General features: G+C 42.9%; 1 protein-coding gene and 1 non-coding gene across 2 annotated transcripts; one reads left to right on the plus strand and one right to left on the minus strand.

Moving 5' to 3' along the window:
* Nucleotides 1-1031: 1031 nt before the first annotated feature.
* Nucleotides 1032-1496, minus strand: LOC131244249 (uncharacterized). The gene has a single exon (XM_058243885.1). It carries the CDS (start codon nucleotides 1494-1496, stop codon nucleotides 1032-1034), a length of 465 nt encoding a protein of 154 aa, XP_058099868.1.
* Nucleotides 1497-12197: 10701 nt separating this feature from the next.
* On the plus strand, nucleotides 12198-12304 carry LOC131244937 (small nucleolar RNA R71). Its single transcript, XR_009170705.1, has one exon. It is a non-coding gene; the product is annotated as a small nucleolar RNA R71 (small nucleolar RNA).
* Nucleotides 12305-23367: the final 11063 nt, after the last annotated feature.

Genomic DNA, 23367 nt, shown 5'->3' on the forward strand with positions numbered 1-23367 from the left:
CCAGTATTTTAGTCGGTCAGAGAATATATGTGGCATTTTCCTTGAGCTTCACATGCTCCCACTTGATGATATGCGAATGATCGGAGACGTACTTCTTCAACATGAACACATGGAAGACATTGTGCACTCCAGCAAGCGACATAGGTAGGGCTAAACGATAGGCAACTGCACTTACGCGGTCCAAAATTTGGAAAGGCCCAATGAACTGTAGCGCGAGCTTTTCCTTCTTGTTGAAGCATAAAATGTCCTTCATTGGAGAGATTTTGAAAAATACGTGGTCCCCAGCTTTAAATTTCAAGTCTCTCTGTCTCGTATCGGCTTAGTTTTTCTGCCTGCTTTGAGCCATCAAGAGGCGGCGCCGGATAATTCCAACCTTCTCGATCGTAACCCGCACTAAATTCGGTCCTAGCAAGCTTTTCTCGCCAATTTCTTCCCAACAATGCGAGGCTCGGCACGGACACCCATACAAAGCCTCGTAAGGCGTCATGCCGATGCTAACCTGGAACCTAATGTTATAGGTGAACTAGGCATATGGAAGGCAATCATCCCAACTCTCCTGAAAGTCCAATACACAAGCCCGCAACATGTCTTTCAATATCTGGTTCACCCGCTCAGTTTGATCATCTGTCTACGGGTGGAAGGCAGTGCTAAACTTCAGCTTCACTCCCATAGCTTCTTAGATGCGGGTCCAGAAGATCGACATGAATTGAGTATCCCGGTCAGACACAATTTTCAACAGGACGCCATGGACCCACACTATCTCCTTAATATATAACTTGGCTAAATCATCGGTGAAGCTAGAAGTCTTGATCGGTAGGAACTTGGTTGATTCGATTAGCTTGTCCACAATCACCCATATCGAATCATGCCCCTTTCTAGTCTTGGGCAAGCCGAAAATGAAGTCCCATTTCCATTCTGCTATGGGCATCGGCTGCAAAAAGCCCGTTGGTCGGTGATGTTCGGCCTTGACTTGTTGACAAGTGAGGTATCGGGACACGTACTCCGTTATTTCCTTTTTCATGTTGTCCCACTTAATAGTTTCGCCTTAAATCCTGGTACGTCTTGGTACTGCCAGGATGCATCGCCAACTTGGAGTTGTGAGCAGCATTTAGGACTTCTTCTCGTAGTCTCTGAAGATTTGGGACACAAAGGCAGCCTCGGTACAGTAATCCCCCATCGGTACCGATCCTCCACTTGGACCCTACATCATCCTTTGCTCTTCCTCTCATCTTCTTCAATAACTCATCGCCCTCTTGGGCTTCAACGATCTTACTGTTAATCATCGGTTGGGCCAGAATGTGGGCTATGACCTCGTACGGCTCCTCCACGATTAGTTTCATGTCGAAGTCCCATACAAATTCTACCATGTCCCACTCTCTCACTATGAGTGGGGCTGCAAATTCAAGAGCCCTTTTACAGCTCAGGGCGTCCGCCACCAAATTCGCCTTACTAGGGTGATACGAGACGTCGAACTTGAAGTCCTTCAACGTCTCCATCCAGCGACGCAGTCTCATATTCAGATCCTTCTGAGTGAAGATATATTTGAGGCTCTTATGATTGCAGAAGAGCTCAAACTCCTCACCATAAAGATAATGTCTCCATATTTTCAATGCGAAAACTACCACCGCAAGCTCGAGGTCATGGGTAGGGTAGTTCTCCTCATGTTTCCTTAACTGCCGAGACGCATAAGTAATTGCCCTATCCTTTTGCATGAGCACGCAACCCAAGCCTACTCGAGAGGCGTCCATATAGGCAGTGTGCTTGACCCCTTACTCAGGTAGCACAAGTACAGGTGCCGACGTCAATTTATCTTTCAACTCTTGGAAGGCTGCCTCCGCCTTCTCATTCCAGGAAAATTTAAGGTCCTTCCGCGTCAGTTGAGATAGCGGCCGAGCTATTTTTGAAAAGTCTCTAATGAATCTTCGATAATAGCCAGCGAGACTGAGAAAGCTTCTCACTTCCGTGATCGACTTCGGCTGCTTCGAATCTTGCACGGCCGCTACTTTGGCGAGATCCACAGATATTCCTTCCTTAGACACTACATGTCCCAGAAATTTGACCTCCTCCTTCTAGAAGTCGTATTTCCTAAATTGTGCAAACAACTGATTTTTCTTAAGGGTTTCAAGGACTGCCCTTGCTCTTCATGATTTTCACTGCTCTTTGAATAAATCAATATGTCATCGATGAACACGATGACGAATCTGTATAAGAACGGCCTAAAGACTCTATTCATGAGATCCATGAATACCGCTGGAGCATTGGTGAGCCCGAACGACATAACTAGGAACTCATAATGACTAAAACAGATTCTGAAAGCCGTTTTCTCTATATCCTCGTCCCTGACTCAAAGCTGATGGTACCCTGATTATAGATCAATCTTTGAGAAGTATTGAGCACCCCTCAGTAGGTCGAATAAATCATTGATTCTGGGCAATAGGTATTAATTTGTTTCGAACCGTCACTTGGTTCAACCTTTTATAATCTACGCACAAGCGCAATGAGCTGTCCTTCTTCTTCAAAAATAAGACCGGGGCTCCCCAAGGTGAGACACTGGGTCGGATGAAGCCTGACTCTAGCAATTTATCAATTTGAGATCTCAGCTCTTCCATCTCACATGGGGGCATGCGGTAAGTAGGCAAGGAGATGGGCTTGACACCCGGAGTCAGATCGATCGTGAAGTTTATCTCACATCGATGCGAAAGTCCAGGTATGGCTTTAAACACGTCCAAAAAATCTTAGACTACGAGTGTGCATGTTATCAAGGGCCCATCATAACCGTCCTCTAATGAAGCATAATACAAAATCCTACGATCATGGTTAACCTGGACTTAGAATGTGAGGAAAGTGTCGTCGTCTTCGTATATTTTCACTGTCAGTGTGTCACAGTCAATCTCTGCCTTCATCATGGTCAACCAATCTATGCCCAGGATGACGTCATAATGAAAGATCTTGGTCACTATCAAATTCACAAGCGCCACCTTGCATCCCAAGTCAATGGGGCAATCACGACATATCTTTGTTACTTCTGAGAAAGTATCGGCAGCGACAATGATCTTTACTCCAACGAAGGGAGTAGGGTGTAGTCTTAGACGCTTGATGGTTCCATAAGAGATGAGAGAAGCAGTGGACCCGGTGTCCACCAACAGAAATATGGGAGTACCTTGTATGTGGGTCATCACCTCGAAGGTCGTAGGAGTGGAGGTGACTGCATCTTGGCCCTCTGCCGCCAGTGCATGTACTCATACCTATTGTGGAAAGTTCGGCCGCTGCATAGGCTGTTTGGCGGCCTAACTTGAGGTAGCGGAGGACGATGGAACTGCTGGCTAGGCCCCATCGTCCGTAGAGGCAGAATCTGCAATGTCTGCTGAGGGGGTCTGTTGTTGCGCTGAGGAGGCATGAAGCCGAGATCCCTCATCCCTCATCAGAGTGGCGCGGCGAAAGCGTGGTGGGCCCCTAACCCATAGGTCCCAAGGTCGAAACTTGACTTTGATACCAACTTGTAATGCCCTGAAAATCGGGGGTCACGCATACACTCGACTCCCGAGTTCCTGAGTGTCACTTATAACCGATTTTTATTAATATGCGTTTAATCAGATTTAAATGCGCAGCCTTGAATTTCCTAAAACATGAAGCACAACCACATAAGTCTACTGAAATGAAAGAGATCTAGTATATATACAGGTTCAAAATATAAATAGGTTGCACAAGGCGTTGCCCAACAAAAATCGCAAAAGAATGTTATGTCCAAAAGAATAGAGCTGAGCCCACTGCTTAGCGATCCAAATCCTACCTATCAAGCCGATGGAGAACCGCCCATCAGCTGGAAGTAAGACAGCTCGTCCTCCTCCTCGAGGCTTATGTTCACTCCCCAAGTATAGGGTTGTGATGTAGTAATAAACTCGGTAAGACCGAGGTCGAATCCACAGGGACTGATACCTGTACGTTATCTGAAACCAAGTAGAAATAGAACTAGACTAAGATATGATCTAAACCAAATAGAATTTCAGAAATAATTGTGGAATAATTATCTAAAACTTTAAACAATCCAAGGAAGAAAACTAGGGATTCAGAGGATCCACTTGTAGAGATCAGGGAGATCTTATGCCTGCTTCAGAAATCATGGAAATTGACTAGACTTCCTTTGATATAGTTTTCAAGGAGTTAAAGGTATATGAATTAGAATGGATTCCATCATCTAACCATGCCCAGGAGACAAAGCAAACAACAGGATTAAACTAATTACCAACCAATTAGATGATTATGAAGGTTAGGAAGGGTACCGACATCCAACCATGCCCAGGAGACGATGGCGAACAACAGGGCTTCCTTATATCATAATCAAAATAAGGAAAAGAAATACTCAAAACCATTGCAAACCCCTTGTAATTTCAGTCACAACAGACCATTAAAGACTAACAATACTTCCATAATAAAATTAAATAAAAAAAATCCCTTTAATCTAAACAAAAGGCACACGCATACAATCTCCCATCATTCTACAAGCTTCACCTCTTAGCCCTAGCTAAGAGGTTTTAGCCTGACATGGATGGACTAAACAAAGCAAATGATAATAGAGAAAAGAAAGAAAAGAACGAGAAGGGAAAAAAAACCAGCTTAAAAAACTTCACATCCTCCTTTCCTGTCTTCTCTATTTCTTCTCTGTTTCTTCTCTCAAGCCCAACCTCTTGCTCACGTTCACCTGCCTCCAGCCACACAGCTTCCCTCCTTCTTTTCTTCCTCGTTTTCCTCCTGTTGTCCCTTCCACGTCCAGCCCAAAGTGCCTCCACGGCTGCCCTTCCTCTCCCCGTTTTTCTTTCCTCCAACCGTGCACAAAACCCAAAACCGAGCTCCCTGCTTCTGCTCGTTCCCTCCTGCCCACCGTGGATACCCCTCTCTCTCTCGATCACACGCTCCTTATAGAGCTGTCCTCCGGGAATCCTACCAGAAATAGGACGCGGAGCTACTCCTTACGCAGCCAGGACTGGTGGAGATCCGGAGTCCGCAAACAAGCCGGCTGGGAAGCTTGCTCTACGCAGCGTGCGAAGCAGGGATGGTTCCGGTTCGACGAATCGTCTCGAGTGGCCGATCATCTACCTTACCCGTCTGACATCATGGTTGGAACCTTCCTTATCTTGAGAATCCTCTGGACGGTCCGGATCACTGATCCGGCCTTGATAGTGATCACAGAACGGCCCACTGTGGCCGTTTTTCACGGACGCTCGTCCATGCGTAAGCAGGAAACGCTGTGACAATCGGTGGGCCCCACAGTATAGTTTTTAGAGAAATCCACCCCGTTCATTGGATTCCTGACGAAAAACTGGTCAGGAAGGGTGGGTTTTCTTAAAATTCTGCATGGCCCATTGTATCAGATCCCTTCACCGTCCATCTTGCTTTTGGACGATCAAGAATGGATCTTCGACTTTTGGAAATTTGCCACCTAGGCATGAATGATATGGCCCTTGTGATTCTCATGGACTGTCTGGATCAGTCATCTGGACCATGATGGTGGCCCATAGAGATCGACCGGCGCCCCTGTTTCATGACAGAAAAAGAGTTCACGTCCCTGTGTTGCCATGCACTCTTAGTGCAAAAAGTGTAGTATATACACTGTATAATGATTATGAGAAATCCACACCATTCATCTTGTTCTCCATTTCATTTGAACCGTGGGGGCCAAAGTTAAAGCGTATCTGGACAGCGGGTGGGCCCCAAATCAGGATTTTATGGACTGATCTGTTAGTTCATCCACTTTCACGAGGATCCAATGGCTGAAATTTGACGTGTACGGTTAGTTTTTGGTCCTCGAGCCATGTATAAAGTTTTGAGCTGATCGGATGGCGAGAACCCCGTGATCTTGCATTTTTCACCAATTTCGGACCTCTTTAATGTGAATGGCCTGCTTTCCTCGGATCCTTGATGCATAATTCCATCGATCTTCGTCTCCTGGAGTCCGTCCCTTGCCTTGGGTGTCATCAGAGCGTTAAATCCATGCATTTACCACCTTTTTTCAGTCCACGCTCCTGATCCCACCTTGCAACAGAAACATGATTAAAATGAGATATTAAATGGTACCATGTTCATAAATCCAGGTAAGAACTGGGTCTGATATGCAATATTTGACCCTCAACACAACCCCTAACCAGCATTTTGCTAGTCCCGAGCAAAGTATGCGAAAAATAAGTTGAGAATTATAGAACAATTTTTATAAACTCGAGTGATTTTTGTAAAATAATCCAGATATGAGAATTCTCAGATTCATGAATGTTGGATATTACTTTCTCTTAGACTCAAGCACACGGTAAACTTCATAATCAATTTCAAGGTATTATTCCATTAATTAGAAAAATTCTAATCATTGAGATCTATGAGCATACAGTGTAATCTCAGCTTATCATCATTAAAATTCACTTCTCTGTTTCAGGATATCATTGGTAACCAATAAGAAGATTCATGATAACCAAAACTTGCCTCACAGATCATCTTTTCATTCCTCTAACTTTTGATTTTTCCATTAAAAGTAACGCCAAGAAGGGGAATCAAATCCTCACCTACAGGGAGCAAACCTATGATGAAGACTGTACACCCAAATTTTTTCACATATTATTCATAGGGAATTAAATCTACACCTATAGGGAGCAAACCTATGGTGTAGACCATTCGCCCAATCCTTTCAATTTCTCAGGTTAGTTCCTTTCAAGCTTAGTGAGTACCAAGTAAATCCTTCAATATCAAACTGAAACCTTAACGTGAAAGCGAGATGTGACATGTGAGATCATAATTCAATCAATGTTTACAACTTCTAATTTTGGATTAACAATTCAAACTTAACTATGAAATCCAACAGATACTGAATCCAAGCGTCTTAAATTACCAACATTACGTATCTTGAAATTCCAAGTGCCCTAGATGGCCGTCAAAAAGCCCTTCGAATTCACAAGAAAGTCCAGAAAAATTTTAAAAATTTCACAACTTTTGCTTAAGACCAAGAAAACACCGATTAGGAAACCTAATCTCCCACCCCCAACCTAAAATCTACATTGTCCTCAATGTAAAAAAATAAGCATGCAATGCACATGGGACAACAAAAATATAAGAGGAGTGATGGAAAGATAGTACTTGGACGAAAGAATCAAAGTACCTTTCCAAGAGATCGCAGCATGGAATCCGGTCAGCACGAGAGAGAAAGTGACACAAAACTAACAAAAATAAAATCCTACCTATACCACTTTCGCAGGTGCTCTCGATTACATTTAGCGCATGCAATAAGCCTTTAAACCCCTAGGTTACCCCTAGTGGACGAGTTGTAGTCTCGTGAGGGTTTGCAGTAATGTTACCCACAAACATTGAACTAAAAAATGAAATGAAATAAAGAGCTGGGTTGCCTCCCAGGAGCGCTAAGTTTACCGTCTTCAGCCAGACAAAAGCAACTACCATAATCCTATGAAAGCGATAAACCTACCTATACCTCCATCAGACTAGGAGATCAGTCCTGGTAAACAGGATCAGTCAGAGGCATGGACATGTCCTCTGAATCAAATTTCTCAACAAATGGCTTTAAACGATGTCCATTTACTTTAAACTCCTTGCCATTGTCGGGATCTCTTATCTCGACGGCCCCATGAGGATAAGCAAGTAATAACAATGTAAGGGCCGGTCCAACGAGATCGAAGCTTACCCGGAAAGAGATGTAATCGAGAATTATACAAAAGGACTTTCTGGCCTGGCGTGAATGATTTTCGTAGAATATGTTGATCATGAAACGCCTTCATCCTGTCCTTGTAAATTCTCGAATTCTCGTATGCATCGTTCCGGATTTCTTCAAGTTCATTCAATTGCAGTTTGCGTAGCGAGCCAGCGTTGTCCAGATTGAAATTAAGATTTTTGATCGCCCAGTATGCTTTATGTTCCAGCTCTACAGGCAAGTGACAAGCTTTCCCATAGACAAGTCTAAAGGGAGACATTCCAATAGGAGTTTTAAAGGCAGTACGGTATGCCCATAAGGCATCGATCAATCGGATTGACCAATCCTTACGATCAGGGTTAACCGTTTTCTCCAAAATGTGTTTAATCTCCCTATTAGAAATCTCAGCTTGTCCACTTGTCTGTGGATGGTATGGGGTGCTCACCTTATGAGAGATACCGTATTTCTTCATTAAGCTCTCGAATGGTCTATTACAAAAGTGTGAGCCCCCATCACTAATGATGGCTCGAGGCGTTCCGAATCGAGAAAGGATGTTCTCTTTCAGGAATTTAATGACCGTGCGATGGTCATTCTTTCGACACGGAATCGCTTCAACCCATTTAGTGACATAATCCACGGCGAGCAAAATATACAGATTTCCAAACGATTGGGGGAATGGTCCCATGAAATCGATGCCCCAGCAATCAAATGCTTCAATGATAAGAATGGGATTCAAAGGCATCATATTTCGACGGGACAATGCTCCCAATTTCTGACAACGCTCACAAGCTTTGCAAAACTCATGAGTATCCCTAAACATAGTGGGCCAGTAAAAGCCACACTGCAGAATCTTGGCCGTGGTCTTTTTAGCAGAAAAGTGACCACCACAGGCCTCTGAGTGACAGAAGGAGATGATGCTCTGATGCTCATCGTCTGGTACACATCTCCTTAGAATTTGGTCTGGGCAATATTTAAATAAGTAAGGATCATCCCAGAAAAAGTTGCGCACCTCGGAAAAAAATTTCTTCTTATCTTGCGCAGTCCACTGTGTCGGTATGGCACCTGTAACAAGATAATTAGCAATATCAGCGAACCAAGGTGAATGGGAGACTCTGAACAGTTGTTCATCAGGGAACATATCATTGATATGCGTCGTCTCAAGGGACTCAGAGGTATCAAGGCGAGAAAGGTGATCAGCCACTACGTTCTCTACTCCCTTTTTATCTTTAATTTCCAAATCGAATTCTTGAAGTAGGAGGATCCATCATATCAAAGCGGGCTTAAAATCATTCTTAGAAAGAAGATACTTAAGTGCCGCATGATCTGTGTAGATAATGATCTTGGATCCGATCAAGTAGGACCTAAATTTGTCCAAGGCGAACACTACAGCTAAGAGTTCCTTTTCCATAGTCGAGTAGTTCACTTGGGCCGGATTTAGAGTTCTACTCGCGTAATGAATGACGTAGGGCTTCTTATCTTTTCTCTGGCCTAGGACTGCCCCAAGAGCATAATCAGAAGCGTCGCACATAAGCTCAAAAGGAAGGCTCCAGTCGGGTGGCTGCATGATAGGTGCAGTGGTTAACGTGCCCTTAAGCTTGGTGAAAGCTTCCTGGCATTGCTCAGTCCACTCGTACGGAGCATCCTTTTGAAGAAGATTACATAAAGGACGAGAGAGAAGACTAAAGTCCTTTATGAATCGCTTGTAAAATTCTGCATGTCCTAAAAAGGATCGCACGTCTCTGATGTTCTTGGGTGGAGGTAGGTTAGAGATAAGATCTATTTTTGCCTTATCTACCTCGATTCCTTTGGACGAGATGATATGCCCAAGGACAATTCCCTTCTGAACCATGAAATGGCACTTCTCCCAATTGAGTACCAAGTTCTTCTCTTCACATCTTTTCAGCACACATTTAAGACTTTCCAAGCACTTGTTGAAAGATGGACCGTAAACAGAGAAATCGTCCATGAAGACCTCTAAATATTGCCCCACCATGTCAGAAAAAATGCTAAGCATACATCGCTGAAAAGTGGCAGGGGCATTACATAGTCCGAATGGCATCCTTCGATAGGCAAAGGTGCCGTAGGGACATGTAAATGTGGTCTTTTCCTGGTCTTCAGGGGCTATCTCTATCTGGTTGTAGCCCGAATACCCGTCAAGAAAACTATAATAGGAATGACCAGCTAACCTTTCCAGGATCTGATCAATGAATGGTAAGGGAAAGTGGTCTTTCCTCGTGACGTATTCAACTTCCCGTAGTCAATGCACATTCTCCAACCAGAGTGACTCTAGTTGGCACGAGTTCATTATTAGCATTGGCTACGATGGTGATTCCAGGACTTCTTAGGGACCACTTGAGTTGGACTCACCCACCGACTATCAGATATAGGGTATATAATACCCACGTCCAGTAGTTTAAGAACCTCGGTTTTAACCACTTCCTTCATGTTTGGATTTAGTCTACGTTGTGGTTGCCGAGCGGTTTTTGCATTATCCTCAAGATATATGTGGTGAGTACAAATCGAGGGATCGATTCCTTTGAGGTCCGCTATCGTCCATCCCAGGGCTCCTTTATGCTCAATGAGAGTAGATATAAGCATACTCTCCTGTTCTTTCTCCAGGTGGGCAGAGATCACCACCGGGTATGTCTCATCTTGACCCAAATATGCATATTTCAAATCAGAGGGCAAAGGTTTAGGTCAAGCTTCGGCGGCTTGAGGTTAGACGGTAGAGGCACTACATCAGTTTGTGGTAATTCTTCAAATTGTGGCCTCCATCGGTTAACTTCAAGTACCGGTGCAGTATCAAGCAAGGCGCACGTCTCCCTAATCATGTCATCATCAAAATCATGGGAGTGGGCCAGGCACGTCTCTAGATGGTCGGAGGATAAGGTCAGGGGTATCGTATCTTCCACGAAAGAGTCAATCATGTTAATGTCGTGGAAATCGTCATCATCCTCTGAGTTGCTGCCGTTATTAAAAAAAATGTTTGACTCCAATGTCAAATTTCCAAAAGACATAGTCATGATACCATTCCTACAATTGATAATTGCATTTGATGTGGCAAGGAATGGGCGACCAAGAATGACAGGGATCTGAGTGCTCATGTTATTGATGGGTTCAGTGTCCAGGATGATAAAGTCTACAGGGTAGTAAAATCTATCAACTTGGACCAACACATCCTCAATTATCCCTCTTGGTACACGAACAGAGCGATCAGCAAGTTGTAGTGTGGTTAGGGTGGGTTTTAGTTCACCCAAACCTAACTGTTTGTATACCGAGTAGGGAATCAGATTGACGCTCGCTCCTAAGTCAAGAAGTGCGTGATCAATTCGATGGTTCCCGATTACACATGATATGGTTGGGCTACCGGGATCCTTGAATTTCTGCGGCACGTCTTGCTTCAGGATGGCACTCACTTTCTCAGTCAAGAAGATTTTCTTTTGAATAATTTTCCGTCGCTTGGTCGTGCATAAGTCTTTTAGGAATTTGGCATATGAAGGTATCTGTTTAACGACATCAAGTAGAGGAATGTTGACTTTCACCTGTTTCAACACCTCTAGGATATCCTGAGAGTTAGAGAGAGGTTTTGGTGAAACCAACCGTTGGGGGAATGGAGCAACTGGCTTCTCTAGAAGTTCCGGTTCCAGATTTTGTGGGACATCACTGGATCCATCATTGTTGTCCTCTTTTGGTTCTTGAGGCTTTTCGGGCCTAACCGGAAGAGTTTTATCAATGATCTTCCCACTCCTAAGAGTGGTGATGGATTTAGCATGTCCCATCTGATTTGAAGAGCTGGGATCATTATTCTCGTATTGCGGTTTAGGATTGGGGAGAGGTTGTGCAGGAAGCATCCCCTTTTCTATAACCGTCATACGAGAATCTATCTTTTGCATAAAATCTGTAATTCCCCGCATTGCTTGAGCCAGCTCTTGTATGGGATTTTGAACCGGTTCCTCTTGAGGTTTCACTTGATTTGGATTTTGATTGAAGAAACCTGGAGGAGTCGCCGTTTGTCCATTCCTCCAACTAAAGTTTGGATGATTTTTCCAGCCAGGATTGTATGTGTTGGAGTTAGGTCCAGTAAAAGGTCTTTGATAGTTATTTACGGCATTGGCTTGTTCATTCAACACTCCTCGAAAGGCAGGTATTGTAGGACAGTTTTCAGTTGTGTGAATGTTGCAATCACAGATGCCGCAAACAATTTCATTGACCTTATCCTTCTTTCCTTCCATGGCCTCAACTTTCCTTATGAGCGTAGTCACTTTACACTTGAGATCATCCTCTTCTTTCAAGAGGTATAATCCACCTTTCTCCTTTAATTGAGTCGGCCTAGACGTGGTGTTCGACTTTGGGTAATAGTCCCAAGATTGTGTTTTTTCAGCCAAACTGTCGAGGTAGTCCCATACCTCGTCGATATCTTTATTAATGAACTCTCCATTACACATTGTCTCGACCATTTGGCGCATGGAAGATGTCAGTCCATCATAGAAAAAATTTGTAATGCGCCACGGTTTCAAATCCGTGTTGTGGGCATGAACTGACCAAATCTTTGAATCTTTCCCAACATTGAAAGAATGTTTCATCTTCCTTTTGGGCAAAGTTCATGATCGCTTTTCTGAGGGTAATCGTTTTATGATGTGGGAAGAATTTTTTATGAATTCCCTCTGCATGTCGTTCCATGTGCCAATGGATCTAGGACGTAGTGAATGTAACCACGTCTTAGCTTTCTCTTTTAAGGAAAAAGGAAAGAGTTTCAGCCTAATTGTATCCTCAGATACATTAGGAAAACATAATGTAGCTATTATCTCATCGAACTCTTTCAAATGTAAATATGGACTTTCGATTCAAGTCCATGGAATTTGGGAAGGAGTTGGATAACTCCTGGCTTGATGTCCATCCATTTTGACGTGGGCCACGCCTTAATGTATGGCATACTCACTCCCGCCGGTTGTAAAAAATCTCGTAAAGTACGAGGCGGGGGTGCCTGTTGCACCTCATTCTCATCTTGGGTATCCTCCACCCTCGGGTGGGAGTAGAGGAGGTTGGTCTTCACCATAACCTCAGTTAACTCCGGGGATTTCGAGCGGTGTCTAATCCTCGCGATGGATAGTCAACCCCTCAACCACTCCTCCTTCAAAGAGACGTCGAGTGTTGTCACGGGCCCACTTGGGCATGAAACACTCGCAGCCCTCAATTCAAAGCCTAATCCTAAAAAAGGAAAAGAAAATCTAGAAAGAAAGAGAGAGTTGGAAAGAAATTACCAAATTGGAGTCCTAAGTTAAAAACCTGCAAAATAAAACAAGAATAAGTTAGATTCTTAAAAAGAGAAGAAAAATAACAGTAAATTAATTTCTAAAAGAAGGGATTCTTAAAAGAACGTGGAAATTTCTAAACTAAAAGAGAATTGAAAAATAGACAGTAGGGAAGGAGCTTACCTGAATTAGAGATTTCTATCTTAAAGGCCTACTAAATAGGAAGGTTAGTTTCTAAACACAAATTCTAAAAATAAATTAGGAAACAAATTAGTTTCTAAAATTAGAAAGTTACTAAAAGTAGAAAATTAATTAAGAAATAACCTAGTTTTAAACTATTTCCTACAGATGGGAGGGTATTAAAAAAAAAAAAATCTATAAAATTCAAACCCTAATTCTAAAAGATAGAAAAAGTAAGGAGATTATGGAGGAATTACCAATTTATGGACTTATGTCAGGATCCTACAAAACAGGAAACAAGTTAGTTCTAAAAATCAAATAGAAAAAATCTAAAACTAAAGTTAATAAAATCCTAATCTTATCCTAATTCTAAAGCTAATTAATTTCAGAAAATCGTAACTATCAGTCCCCGGCAACGGCGCCAAAAACTTGTTCACTCCCCAAGTATAGGGTTGTGATGTAGTAATAAACTCGGTAAGACCGAGGTCGAATCCACAGGGACTGATACCTGTACGTTATCTGAAACCAAGTAGAAATAGAACTAGACTAAGATATGATCTAAACCAAATAGAATTTCAGAAATAATTGTGGAATAATTATCTAAAACTTTAAACAATCCAAGGAAGAAAACTAGGGATTCAGAGGATCCACTTGTAGAGATCAGGGAGATCTTATGCCTGCTTCAGAAATCATGGAAATTGACTAGACTTCCTTTGATATAGTTTTCAAGGGGTGAAAGGTATATGAATTAGAATGGATTCCATCACCAAACCATGCCCAAGAGACAAAGTCAACAACAGAATTAAACTAATTACCAACCAATCAGATGATTATGAAGGTTATGAAGGGTACTGACATCCAACCATGCCCAGGAGACGATGGCGAACAACAGGGCTTCCTGATATCATAATCAAAATAAGGAAAAAGAAATACTCAAAGCCATTGCAAACCCATTGTAATTTCAGTCACAACAGGCCATTAAAAACTAACAATACTTCCATAATAAAATTAAATAAAAAAAATCCCTTTAATCTAAACAAAAGGCACACGCATACAATCTCCCATCATTCTACAAGCTTCACCTCTTAGCCCTAGCTAAGAGGTTTTAGCCTGACATGGATGGACTAAACAAAGCAAATGATAATAGAGAAAAGAAAGAAAAGAACGAGAAGGGAAAAAAAACCAGCTTAAAAAACTTCACATCCTCCTTTCCTGTCTTCTCTATTTCTTCTCTGTTTCTTCTCTCAAGCCCAACCTCTTGCTCACGTTCACCTGCCTCCAGCCACACAGCTTCCCTCCTTCTTTTCTTCCTCGTTTTCCTCCTGTTGTCCCTTCCACGTCCAGCCCAAAGTGCCTCCACGGCTGCCCTTCCTCTCCCCGTTTTTCTTTCCTCCAACCGTGCACAAAACCCAAAACCGAGCTCCCTGCTTCTGCTCGTTCCCTCCTGCCCACCGTGGATACCCCTCTCTCTCTCGATCACACGCTCCTTATAGAGCTGTCCTCCGGGAATCCTACCAGAAATAGGACGCGGAGCTACTCCTTACGCAGCCAGGACTGGTGGAGATCCGGAGTCCGCAAACAAGCCGGCTGGGAAGCTTGCTCTACGCAGCGTGCGAAGCAGGGATGGTTCCGGTTCGACGAATCGTCTCGAGTGGCCGATCATCTACCTTACCCGTCTGACATCATGGTTGGAACCTTCCTTATCTTGAGAATCCTCTGGACGGTCCGGATCACTGATCCGGCCTTGATAGTGATCACAGAACGGCCCACTGTGGCCGTTTTTCACGGACGCTCGTCCATGCGTAAGCAGGAAACGCTGTGACAATCGGTGGGCCCCACAGTATAGTTTTTAGAGAAATCCACCCCGTTCATTGGATTCCTGACGAAAAACTGGTCAGGAAGGGTGGGTTTTCTTAAAATTCTGCATGGCCCATTGTATCAGATCCCTTCACCGTCCATCTTGCTTTTGGACGATCAAGAATGGATCTTCGGGACTTTTTTGGAAATTTGCCACCTAGGCATGAATGATATGGCCCTTGTGATTCTCATGGACTGTCTGGATCAGTCATCTGGACCATGATGGTGGCCCATAGAGATCGACCGGCGCCCCTGTTTCATGACAGAAAAAGAGTTCACGTAAACAGAGTCTGTGTTGCCATGCACTCTTAGTGCAAAAAGTGTAGTATATACACCGTATAATGATTATGAGAAATCCACACCATTCATCTTATTCTCCATTTCATTTGAACCGTGGGGACCAAAGTTAAAGCGTATCTGGACAGCGGGTGGGCCCCAAATCAGGATTTTATGGACTGATCTGTTAGTTCAGCCACTTTCACGAGGATCCAATGGCTGAAATTTGACGTGTACGGTTAGTTTTTGGTCCTCGAGCCATGTATAAAGTTTTGAGCTGATCGGATGGCGAGAACCCCGTGATCTTGCATTTTTCACCAATTTCGGACCTCTTTAATGTGAATGGCCTGCTTTCCTCGGATCCTTGATGCATAATTCCATCGATCTTCGTCTCCTGGAGTCCGTCCCTTGCCTTGGGTGTCATCAGAGCGTTAAATCCATGCATTTACCACCTTTTTTCAGTCCAGGCTCTTAAACACACCCTGCATTACAAACACGATTAAATCAGGTCTTTAAACAATACTACGTTTGTAAATCCAGGTAAGAACTGGGTCTGATATGCAATATTTGACCCTCAACAGCTTACACCGCTAGGCTCCTCATACTCAGCATCACCTGCATCTAAGGGAGAGTCTGGTTGGTGTTTTAAAACATCATCCCAGAATGGGAGTGAGTGATCAACTCAGTGGGTGCTATTAATCTTAAGTTGTAATAAGCATCAGTTATATTCTGAATTTAATGAAAAATAATTATCCATAAATACTTAACTAGTCTTATTAATGCATATGCATGATAGATGATATGATGTATGCCCTCACCACAACACTCCCTTGAGCGACTCTATCTAACGATCGCGTATGACCAACACTCCCTTAGAGCGACCTTGTCTGCTGAGTCGCCAACCTAACTAGTGCGATGCAATGATAATGTTAACTAAGTTCTTAGTTAATTTCATTCATCCAGTAGATTGGAAAAATTGATACACCCCACGATCAAATGCCTTGAACTAGTTGCGAGGCCAAGGCTCCCCTAACGTGTGAGGCCAAGACCCCATGATCCTTGATCCCGTCGGGTTTTCCATCCTCGACTTCAAGCACATGGGGAGTGCTGAGAAAAAGGGGAGGTGCGTCACCCTAGCGTAGGCCGACAGCTTGGACACAGTGTCTCATTCCACCATGCCCAGCTCACAAGGCGGTGGAACGGTTTTCAATTTAGTTATCGATGGGCTATAATGGTTGCAGGGCGTTCCAAGTTTCATACATATGTGAGCAATCAATGTTAACAAGTAAGATTGGTCAGTAACAGGCTATACCGCACAAGTCCAGGCAAACACGGGACAGACAACATCAGGTACGAATGACCCATGTAGTATAACTACTGTCGTCCTTCTGTATTTGCCCAAAAACCCATGGGTTTAGCCCAGGGTAATCCTACCAACGGGACTACCCCCACTCTCCTCATTTTCCTGACCAACCAAAGGGTTGATAATCGTCCATAATATGCTAAAAATCAGTGTTATCAATTAGCATAGGTGATGTCGTGCATCCATATTTCCCACATACAGTTCAAAATTCCCAAAAACAAGCTAACAATATTATGAAACCAAGGTGCATGTGTGGTGTATGGGTTAGTGAGGAGGCTAAATATCCCATATATCTCATAGAATCAATTTGCACAAAGATTAATAAGGCATACATGCTATAGGCAACAACATATGAAGAAAACCAAATAAGACATAAATATGAGATCATCAATTCGTACCAAATTATGTGAGAGGCAAGAGCAACATCATATTAGAGAATCAACATGGCATACAATCCTATACAATTCCAAACAACCCAACAATTCCTACAGTCTCCTTAAATTCTCCAAATGCATCACCCAAACAAACAAAATCATTAGATCCATACTATAATTGGTGCAAGGCCACCTAAGATTAATATTCCGCACCAATAGATCGTTGAGATCTCGAAAATGACCTAGGAATGAGGGCCTTGGGGTTGACCAGCCAGAATCCCTAAAGCAAGCACTTGCATATTAGAAATCTATGCTAATATCTTCTCAACACAAGGGTTTCAAAGAAAAGGGATGAGGGATTTACCTAGACGATCAACGGAAGCGATTCTTGCGGTTGAGGCATAGGGTTTTCTTGTAGAAGAGGTAGGGGGTTGCAAGATGGGGTTTCCTTAGGCCCCACCACGATCTATGGTCCACCCTAGCTCTTCTTCACTCTTTCTATCTCTCTTTACTCTCCTTGGTTGTTGGAGAATGGTGGAAGTTATGAGGGAGAGAGCTTGGTTGTTGGAGAATGGAGGAAGTTATGAGGGAGAGAGCTTGGTTGTTGGAGACTGGAAGAAGCTATGAGGGAGAGAGCTTGGTTGTTGGAGAATGGAGGAAGTTATGAGGGAGAGAGCTAGGGTTTATTTCCTAGACTTGGGCCCTTTGGCCTTAAGTTTCCTCAAATGCCTACAATGACCCTCTAGGACTCCCTATTGATGTTGACGCGGCCCTAACACTCTCTTGGCTACCAAATTTGGTGTGTAGGTGTCTCATGGACCAATGAGGGGTCATGCAAAGTTTGAGAACAAATGGATGACCGAATATGGGGTTTGATTATACGGTTTCGATCCTTAAATGGCCTTGTGGGGTCCATTCCAGTTGTTGGGGCAGTTCTGGTGGCCCTCTAGCCATAAAAATTATAGTATAGGTTCTCCATGGCCCAATGAAGGGCCATGTAAAATTTAGGAACGATCGGATATGGGGTTTGGTCGTACGAGTCCGATTTGCGATCAACGGTCACCGTTCCACGATCAGGTCCCAGAGTTTGTGGATGGGCGTAGAAAAATACATTAGACCTTCACTATAAATGTAGAAGAGATTCGATAGCTGAAAATTTTGAAATCTCAGTTTTATTTATAAGTGTCAGATTTCAATTTTGTCCTTGGGTGGGTTGCATTTGGCAAGTGCCATTGGAACGACGCAGATAATAAGTTTCTGGGTTGCCATTGGGTCCATGGTCCGCGATGGACCACAAGCCCAGTGAGAGCTATGGCTCCCTAAATTATTTTGATTTTTCTAACCTTCCTTGGTTGCTGTATGGCCCACACGGGTTGTTTCCAAGTGTAAACAGGCTATCTGACTTGACGGCCCGTACTTGGTCCTGTCATGACCCGTCTGGTCTATTCAATTGGGCTAATCTTGGATTAATTTATTTGTGGTACCTCACCATGAGTAGTTTCAACGAACGGTCCCACAATAAATCCAACGTGGACGCCCCAGGACACTGTTCTAGTTGGACGGGACGTTATATGATCCCATCCCTTAGTTGGATGAATTGGAAAGTAAAATCCTGAGATATGCCGGGCGTGCCAAACAGACCCAGTAAACTTGTCCCGGGATATAACAATCCCATGGATCTTAAACCAATCCACTGACACCACCATCATTACCTTAAAATCCATCCCATCCCTCCTAATCCCATGGGATTCGCCCGGCCAAACAGGCCTTAAGGACTTGTAGAGGAATCGGCCTCTTATATCCATGTTCTTTTATTAGAGCCACATAATACCTTATAATTTATATCAAGTAAGACAAACCAAAATCGTCCACAACACCTGTCTTATGGAGTATATGTAATATCTACCACACAAAAAGATCAGCTTGATAGAAAACTTATATGAGCCATACTCATGTAATTAAACAAGGTAAATTTTTCCTAAAACCTTTAATTTCAATCAGTGTGGCCCGTGTGGCTCATGGGAGTCCATGTTCTCATCATCCTTGATAAAATCAAATCCACCACGAAGACATTTATAAACCGCCTTACTATAATTCTTGGCAAATAATCCCAATTTTAGTTTAATAGTACATCCCAATAGGGGACCAACCATACTTATTCAATTTATCTCTTTCTAACCATGTGGATATGATTAGGGGTGTACATCGAGTCGAACTGAGTTGAGCTGGCTTTAGCTCGACTCACCTCGACCACTAGCTGACCTCAGCTCGAACTCGACTCGGCTTGGTCCTCGAGCCTAATTGGCCAGCTCAGCTCGGTTTGGTCAGCAGCTTGGGCCAGTTCGAGCCAAGACTGAGCCGAGTTCGCCATTGCAGCATTTTCACAAACACCTGGACTGCACCTTCAAAAGCTCACTATATTTGAGACAGCAGCAATGGTTTTACAAGTATTTTATCAAACACCTTTTAAGCAACATAAAAATCAAGAAAAAAAGGTTGTTGGTTTCATATACATACCTTCCTTGCCGCCAGCCACACTTCTTTGAGTCATTTCATCAAACACTTGGTGACCAACATCAATATCAAAGTAACTGAGTCACCAAACTGGTTCGATCCGAGTCGAGTCGAGCTGGGGCCAACTCAAACTCGGCTCGAACTCATTTTTGAGCTCAAAAAATTAGCTCGACTCGACTCGAACTCAACTTTGAACCGAGTCGAATCAAGCTTTTTCGGGTTGAGGCGAGCGAGCTAACCGAGCTAACTCGGTTCATGTACACCTCTAGATATTATAGGGTGGATCTTTCCTATTGATTATGATGACCATAAGTACGTTATAAGAAGTTTTTAATGGTACAGCGGTCCGTCACCACTGTTTATTATGGTATAGTCCACTTGATGATTAGATTAACTACGTGTATACATAATACATACATCAAGGTTGGACGCGAATTTCCTCCCAAAGTCTCTCGGGAAGTTCTTATGCTGGAAACCTAGGTGGGGCCCACATTTTTGAGAAATCAACCTCGTCCATCCATTTTTTGAGCTCATTTTAAGACATGAGGCCAAAAAATTAGCCAATCCAGTACTCGAGTGCGCCGAAAACTTGAGTATTGTACTTCCACAGTTGAAATATTCATGGGGCCACATAAGTTTTAAATCAAGATAATATCTGTGATCTCAGTTCATCCAAGTAGGAATGACGTTATGAACGGTATGGATGGCATGTAAGCATCACATTCAACCCAAGGATGTTTCAACGGTGGGAATTTCCCTACCCACATTTTACTTTAATGCGACTCACTTGATTATTTGATACTACTCAATTTTGGTCTCCAGTACTGAAACGAGCTAAAAAAAATGATGGATGGGTAGAATTTTCACAAACATCATGGTGGGCCCTACCTAGGTTTCCAACGTCTTCACTTCCTGCGAAAGCCTGCGTCCATCAAGGTTGGCCCCACGGTAACCCAGGGGTAAGGGCCAGTCCGTCGGAAACTAATTGGCTACTCCTCTGCCACCAGCTCGGTGGCTAGTCGTCGGTGCTCTATGGGCCCCACCATGATGTATTTGTTTCATCCATGACGTTCATCCATTTTTAAAGATAATTTTATCGCTTGATACAAAAAATGAGAGGGGTAAAAATCTCAGGTGGAGCACATAATAGGAAAACATAGTGATTAGATATCCACCATAAAAATCTTCCTAAGGGAAAATCAAAGATCAGCTTGATCCAAAACTTTTATGGCCCCCATTTTAATGGTCAACGTTCATTCGACACTGTTTCCTGTAATGTGGTCCACTTGAGATCGAGATATATCTCATTTTTGGTCTCACACCATAAAATAATCTAAAAAAATATATGGACGACATGGATGAAAAAAATACATCGTGGTGGGGCCCATTGAGCACCGACCACCAGCAATTGTCTAGTGGCAGGGGGAGTAGCCAATCCGATTCCCACTTCGTCTTGCGTAAGGCCGGCGTCCCACCTAATTCGCACTCCTTTTCTAGTCTGCCTAGTTCCTTACTTAGATTCACTTACTTTGGTGGACTAGTTTAGTTCAATTCGTAAAATGACGGGAATTTGACTGTACTAACCTCGAAGTTTGGTCAAATTACCTAACGAGAATTGATTTTAGATACGGGGGTTTCATACCACATGACCCCTCATCAAAATTGGTTCACCAGTAACAATGAATGTGATGGTGACCAAGTATTTATATGTAACGATAATACATGTAAAGTGATTGGTGTTGATCGGTGCGCATCAAGATGTGTGATGGCATGAAGCATATCTTGACCAATGTGAGGCACGTTCCTGAGTTGAGGAGGAGCTTGATATTTTTTAGTGCACTCGAGGTTCTTAGGTGCAAGTTCGCCATTTTTTATCATGTCCTTAGAGTTTCAAATGGGGTACTCATAGTCATGAAGGCATAGAGGAATGGAAACCTTTATACGTTGATTAGAAGCACTTCATCAGGTGGAGCTGCAACATATGTAGCGGATTCCACATCTATATGTATGTGGCATGCACGCTTAGGCTACATGAGCGAGCAAAGCATGAAGGTAGTTTTTGAATGTTGTTTAATTCCAGTTTTTAAAAGTATTGATTTTAGTATATACGACCATTGTATATATGGTAAACAGTTAATGTTGTCTTTTAAATCTAGAAAACATGTTTGTAAAGGGCTTTTAGATTATGTGGGTTCTGATGTATGGTGACCATCGCTCGTGGTTTTTTATGGATGATCATCATGGTTTGTCACATTCATTAACGACTACTTTAAAGGGGTGTGGGTTTAATTTATGAAAAATAAATCCGAGGTTTTCACCAACTTCAACCAGTGAAAGGCGATGGTGAAAAAGCAGTCAGGGCAAAAAGTAAAAGTGTTGATGACAAATAACGGTGTAGAATTCACTTCAGGGGAATTCAATCAATATTATAAAGATGAATGGATTGTGAGACACACACAGTGCGCCACACGCCAGAGCAGAACGGTGTGGCTAAGCAGATAAATCGGACTCTCTTAGAGCAGGCCCAATGCATGATGAGCAATGATAGGTTAGGTAAGGAACTGTGGACTGAAGCTGTTAACACAACTTGTTGCTTGGTAAATTGGTCCCATTCTACTGTCATTGGATGTAAAATTCCAAAGGAAGTATAGAGTAGTCAACAAGTAGACTACTCGAGGCTGCAAGTATTTGGTTGTAAAGCTTACTCTCATGTACCATCAATTGAGAGAGATAAGCTGGACTAAAGGGTTAAGAAATACATCTTTGTCAGTTATGGTGTGGTGTGAAGGGTACAAGCTACATAATCAGGGTCACATGAAAAATCATCTTTAGTCGCTGCGTCAAATTCGACAAATGATCATTATTCCGTAAAGATGAGCACAAGGAAACAGAAAAGTTGGTTATTAACATTCAGATAGACTGAGATGAGACACATGATGATATAGAAATGCAGACAGAGGCACATGATCAGGTAGAGCAACCACATGTAATAAGGAATCCACTAAGGGATCGTAGGTTATCGACAAGATACAAGGATTACTCAAATATTGTATTTGCTTTCATTACGGATGAAGGGGTCCGTTTACTTTTTAGGAGGCTCTTAATGAGTCAGATGCTGAAAAGTGAAAAGTCGATGAATGATGAGATAAACTCCTTGTACAAAAATAAGATGTGGGAGCTAATGGAGCTTCCCGTCGGCCGTAAAGCGATCAGGCGCAAGTGATCTTAAAGAAGAAACATGATAGGTACAAGGTGATGTTGGTAGCAAAGGGATATGTTCAGAAGAAAGGTGTTGACTTCACTGAAATATTCACGGTGATAGTTCACACGGAGAAGTTCAAATTCTGCGTAACTTATATGGGCTTGGCAAAGGCGTAAATGGAAAATAGAGTGTACATAAGAAGCGATGGTGGAGCTATTATGCAATGCAGAATTAGAGATGAGGATAAGAAGTTATGAAGAATGAAGATTGAAGATATTGTGGAGATTATTATTGATGTCTTAAATTTGTAAACAATAGGGTCTGTATATGTCATCAAAGGGTCATAGATGAGGTGTTTATGCTATCGAAGTCCCATCGAGAAAATCAATGTTGGTTGATGAAACTTTTTAGTGTTGTTACTCGATGTCATCGAAGTAAGTTCGATGTCATCGACAGATTGTCGATGCCATTGAAGACCCATCAAAGATGTGCACGGAATTACGCAAGTGCGGGATTTGTCTCCTATTCTGGTTGTGATAGTATATATATCGGGTGTAATCGGGATTGGAGTAAGGGATGGATATTATAGGGCTTTCGAATTCGTTCCTAAGGGTTTCAAGGGCATAGCTAGGGATTGTGAAGTGGATTCGAGGCTTGTTCGAATAAGT

The sequence above is a fragment of the Magnolia sinica genome, chromosome 4 (assembly GCF_029962835.1).
Source record: "Magnolia sinica isolate HGM2019 chromosome 4, MsV1, whole genome shotgun sequence".
NCBI lineage: Eukaryota > Viridiplantae > Streptophyta > Magnoliopsida > Magnoliales > Magnoliaceae > Magnolia > Magnolia sinica.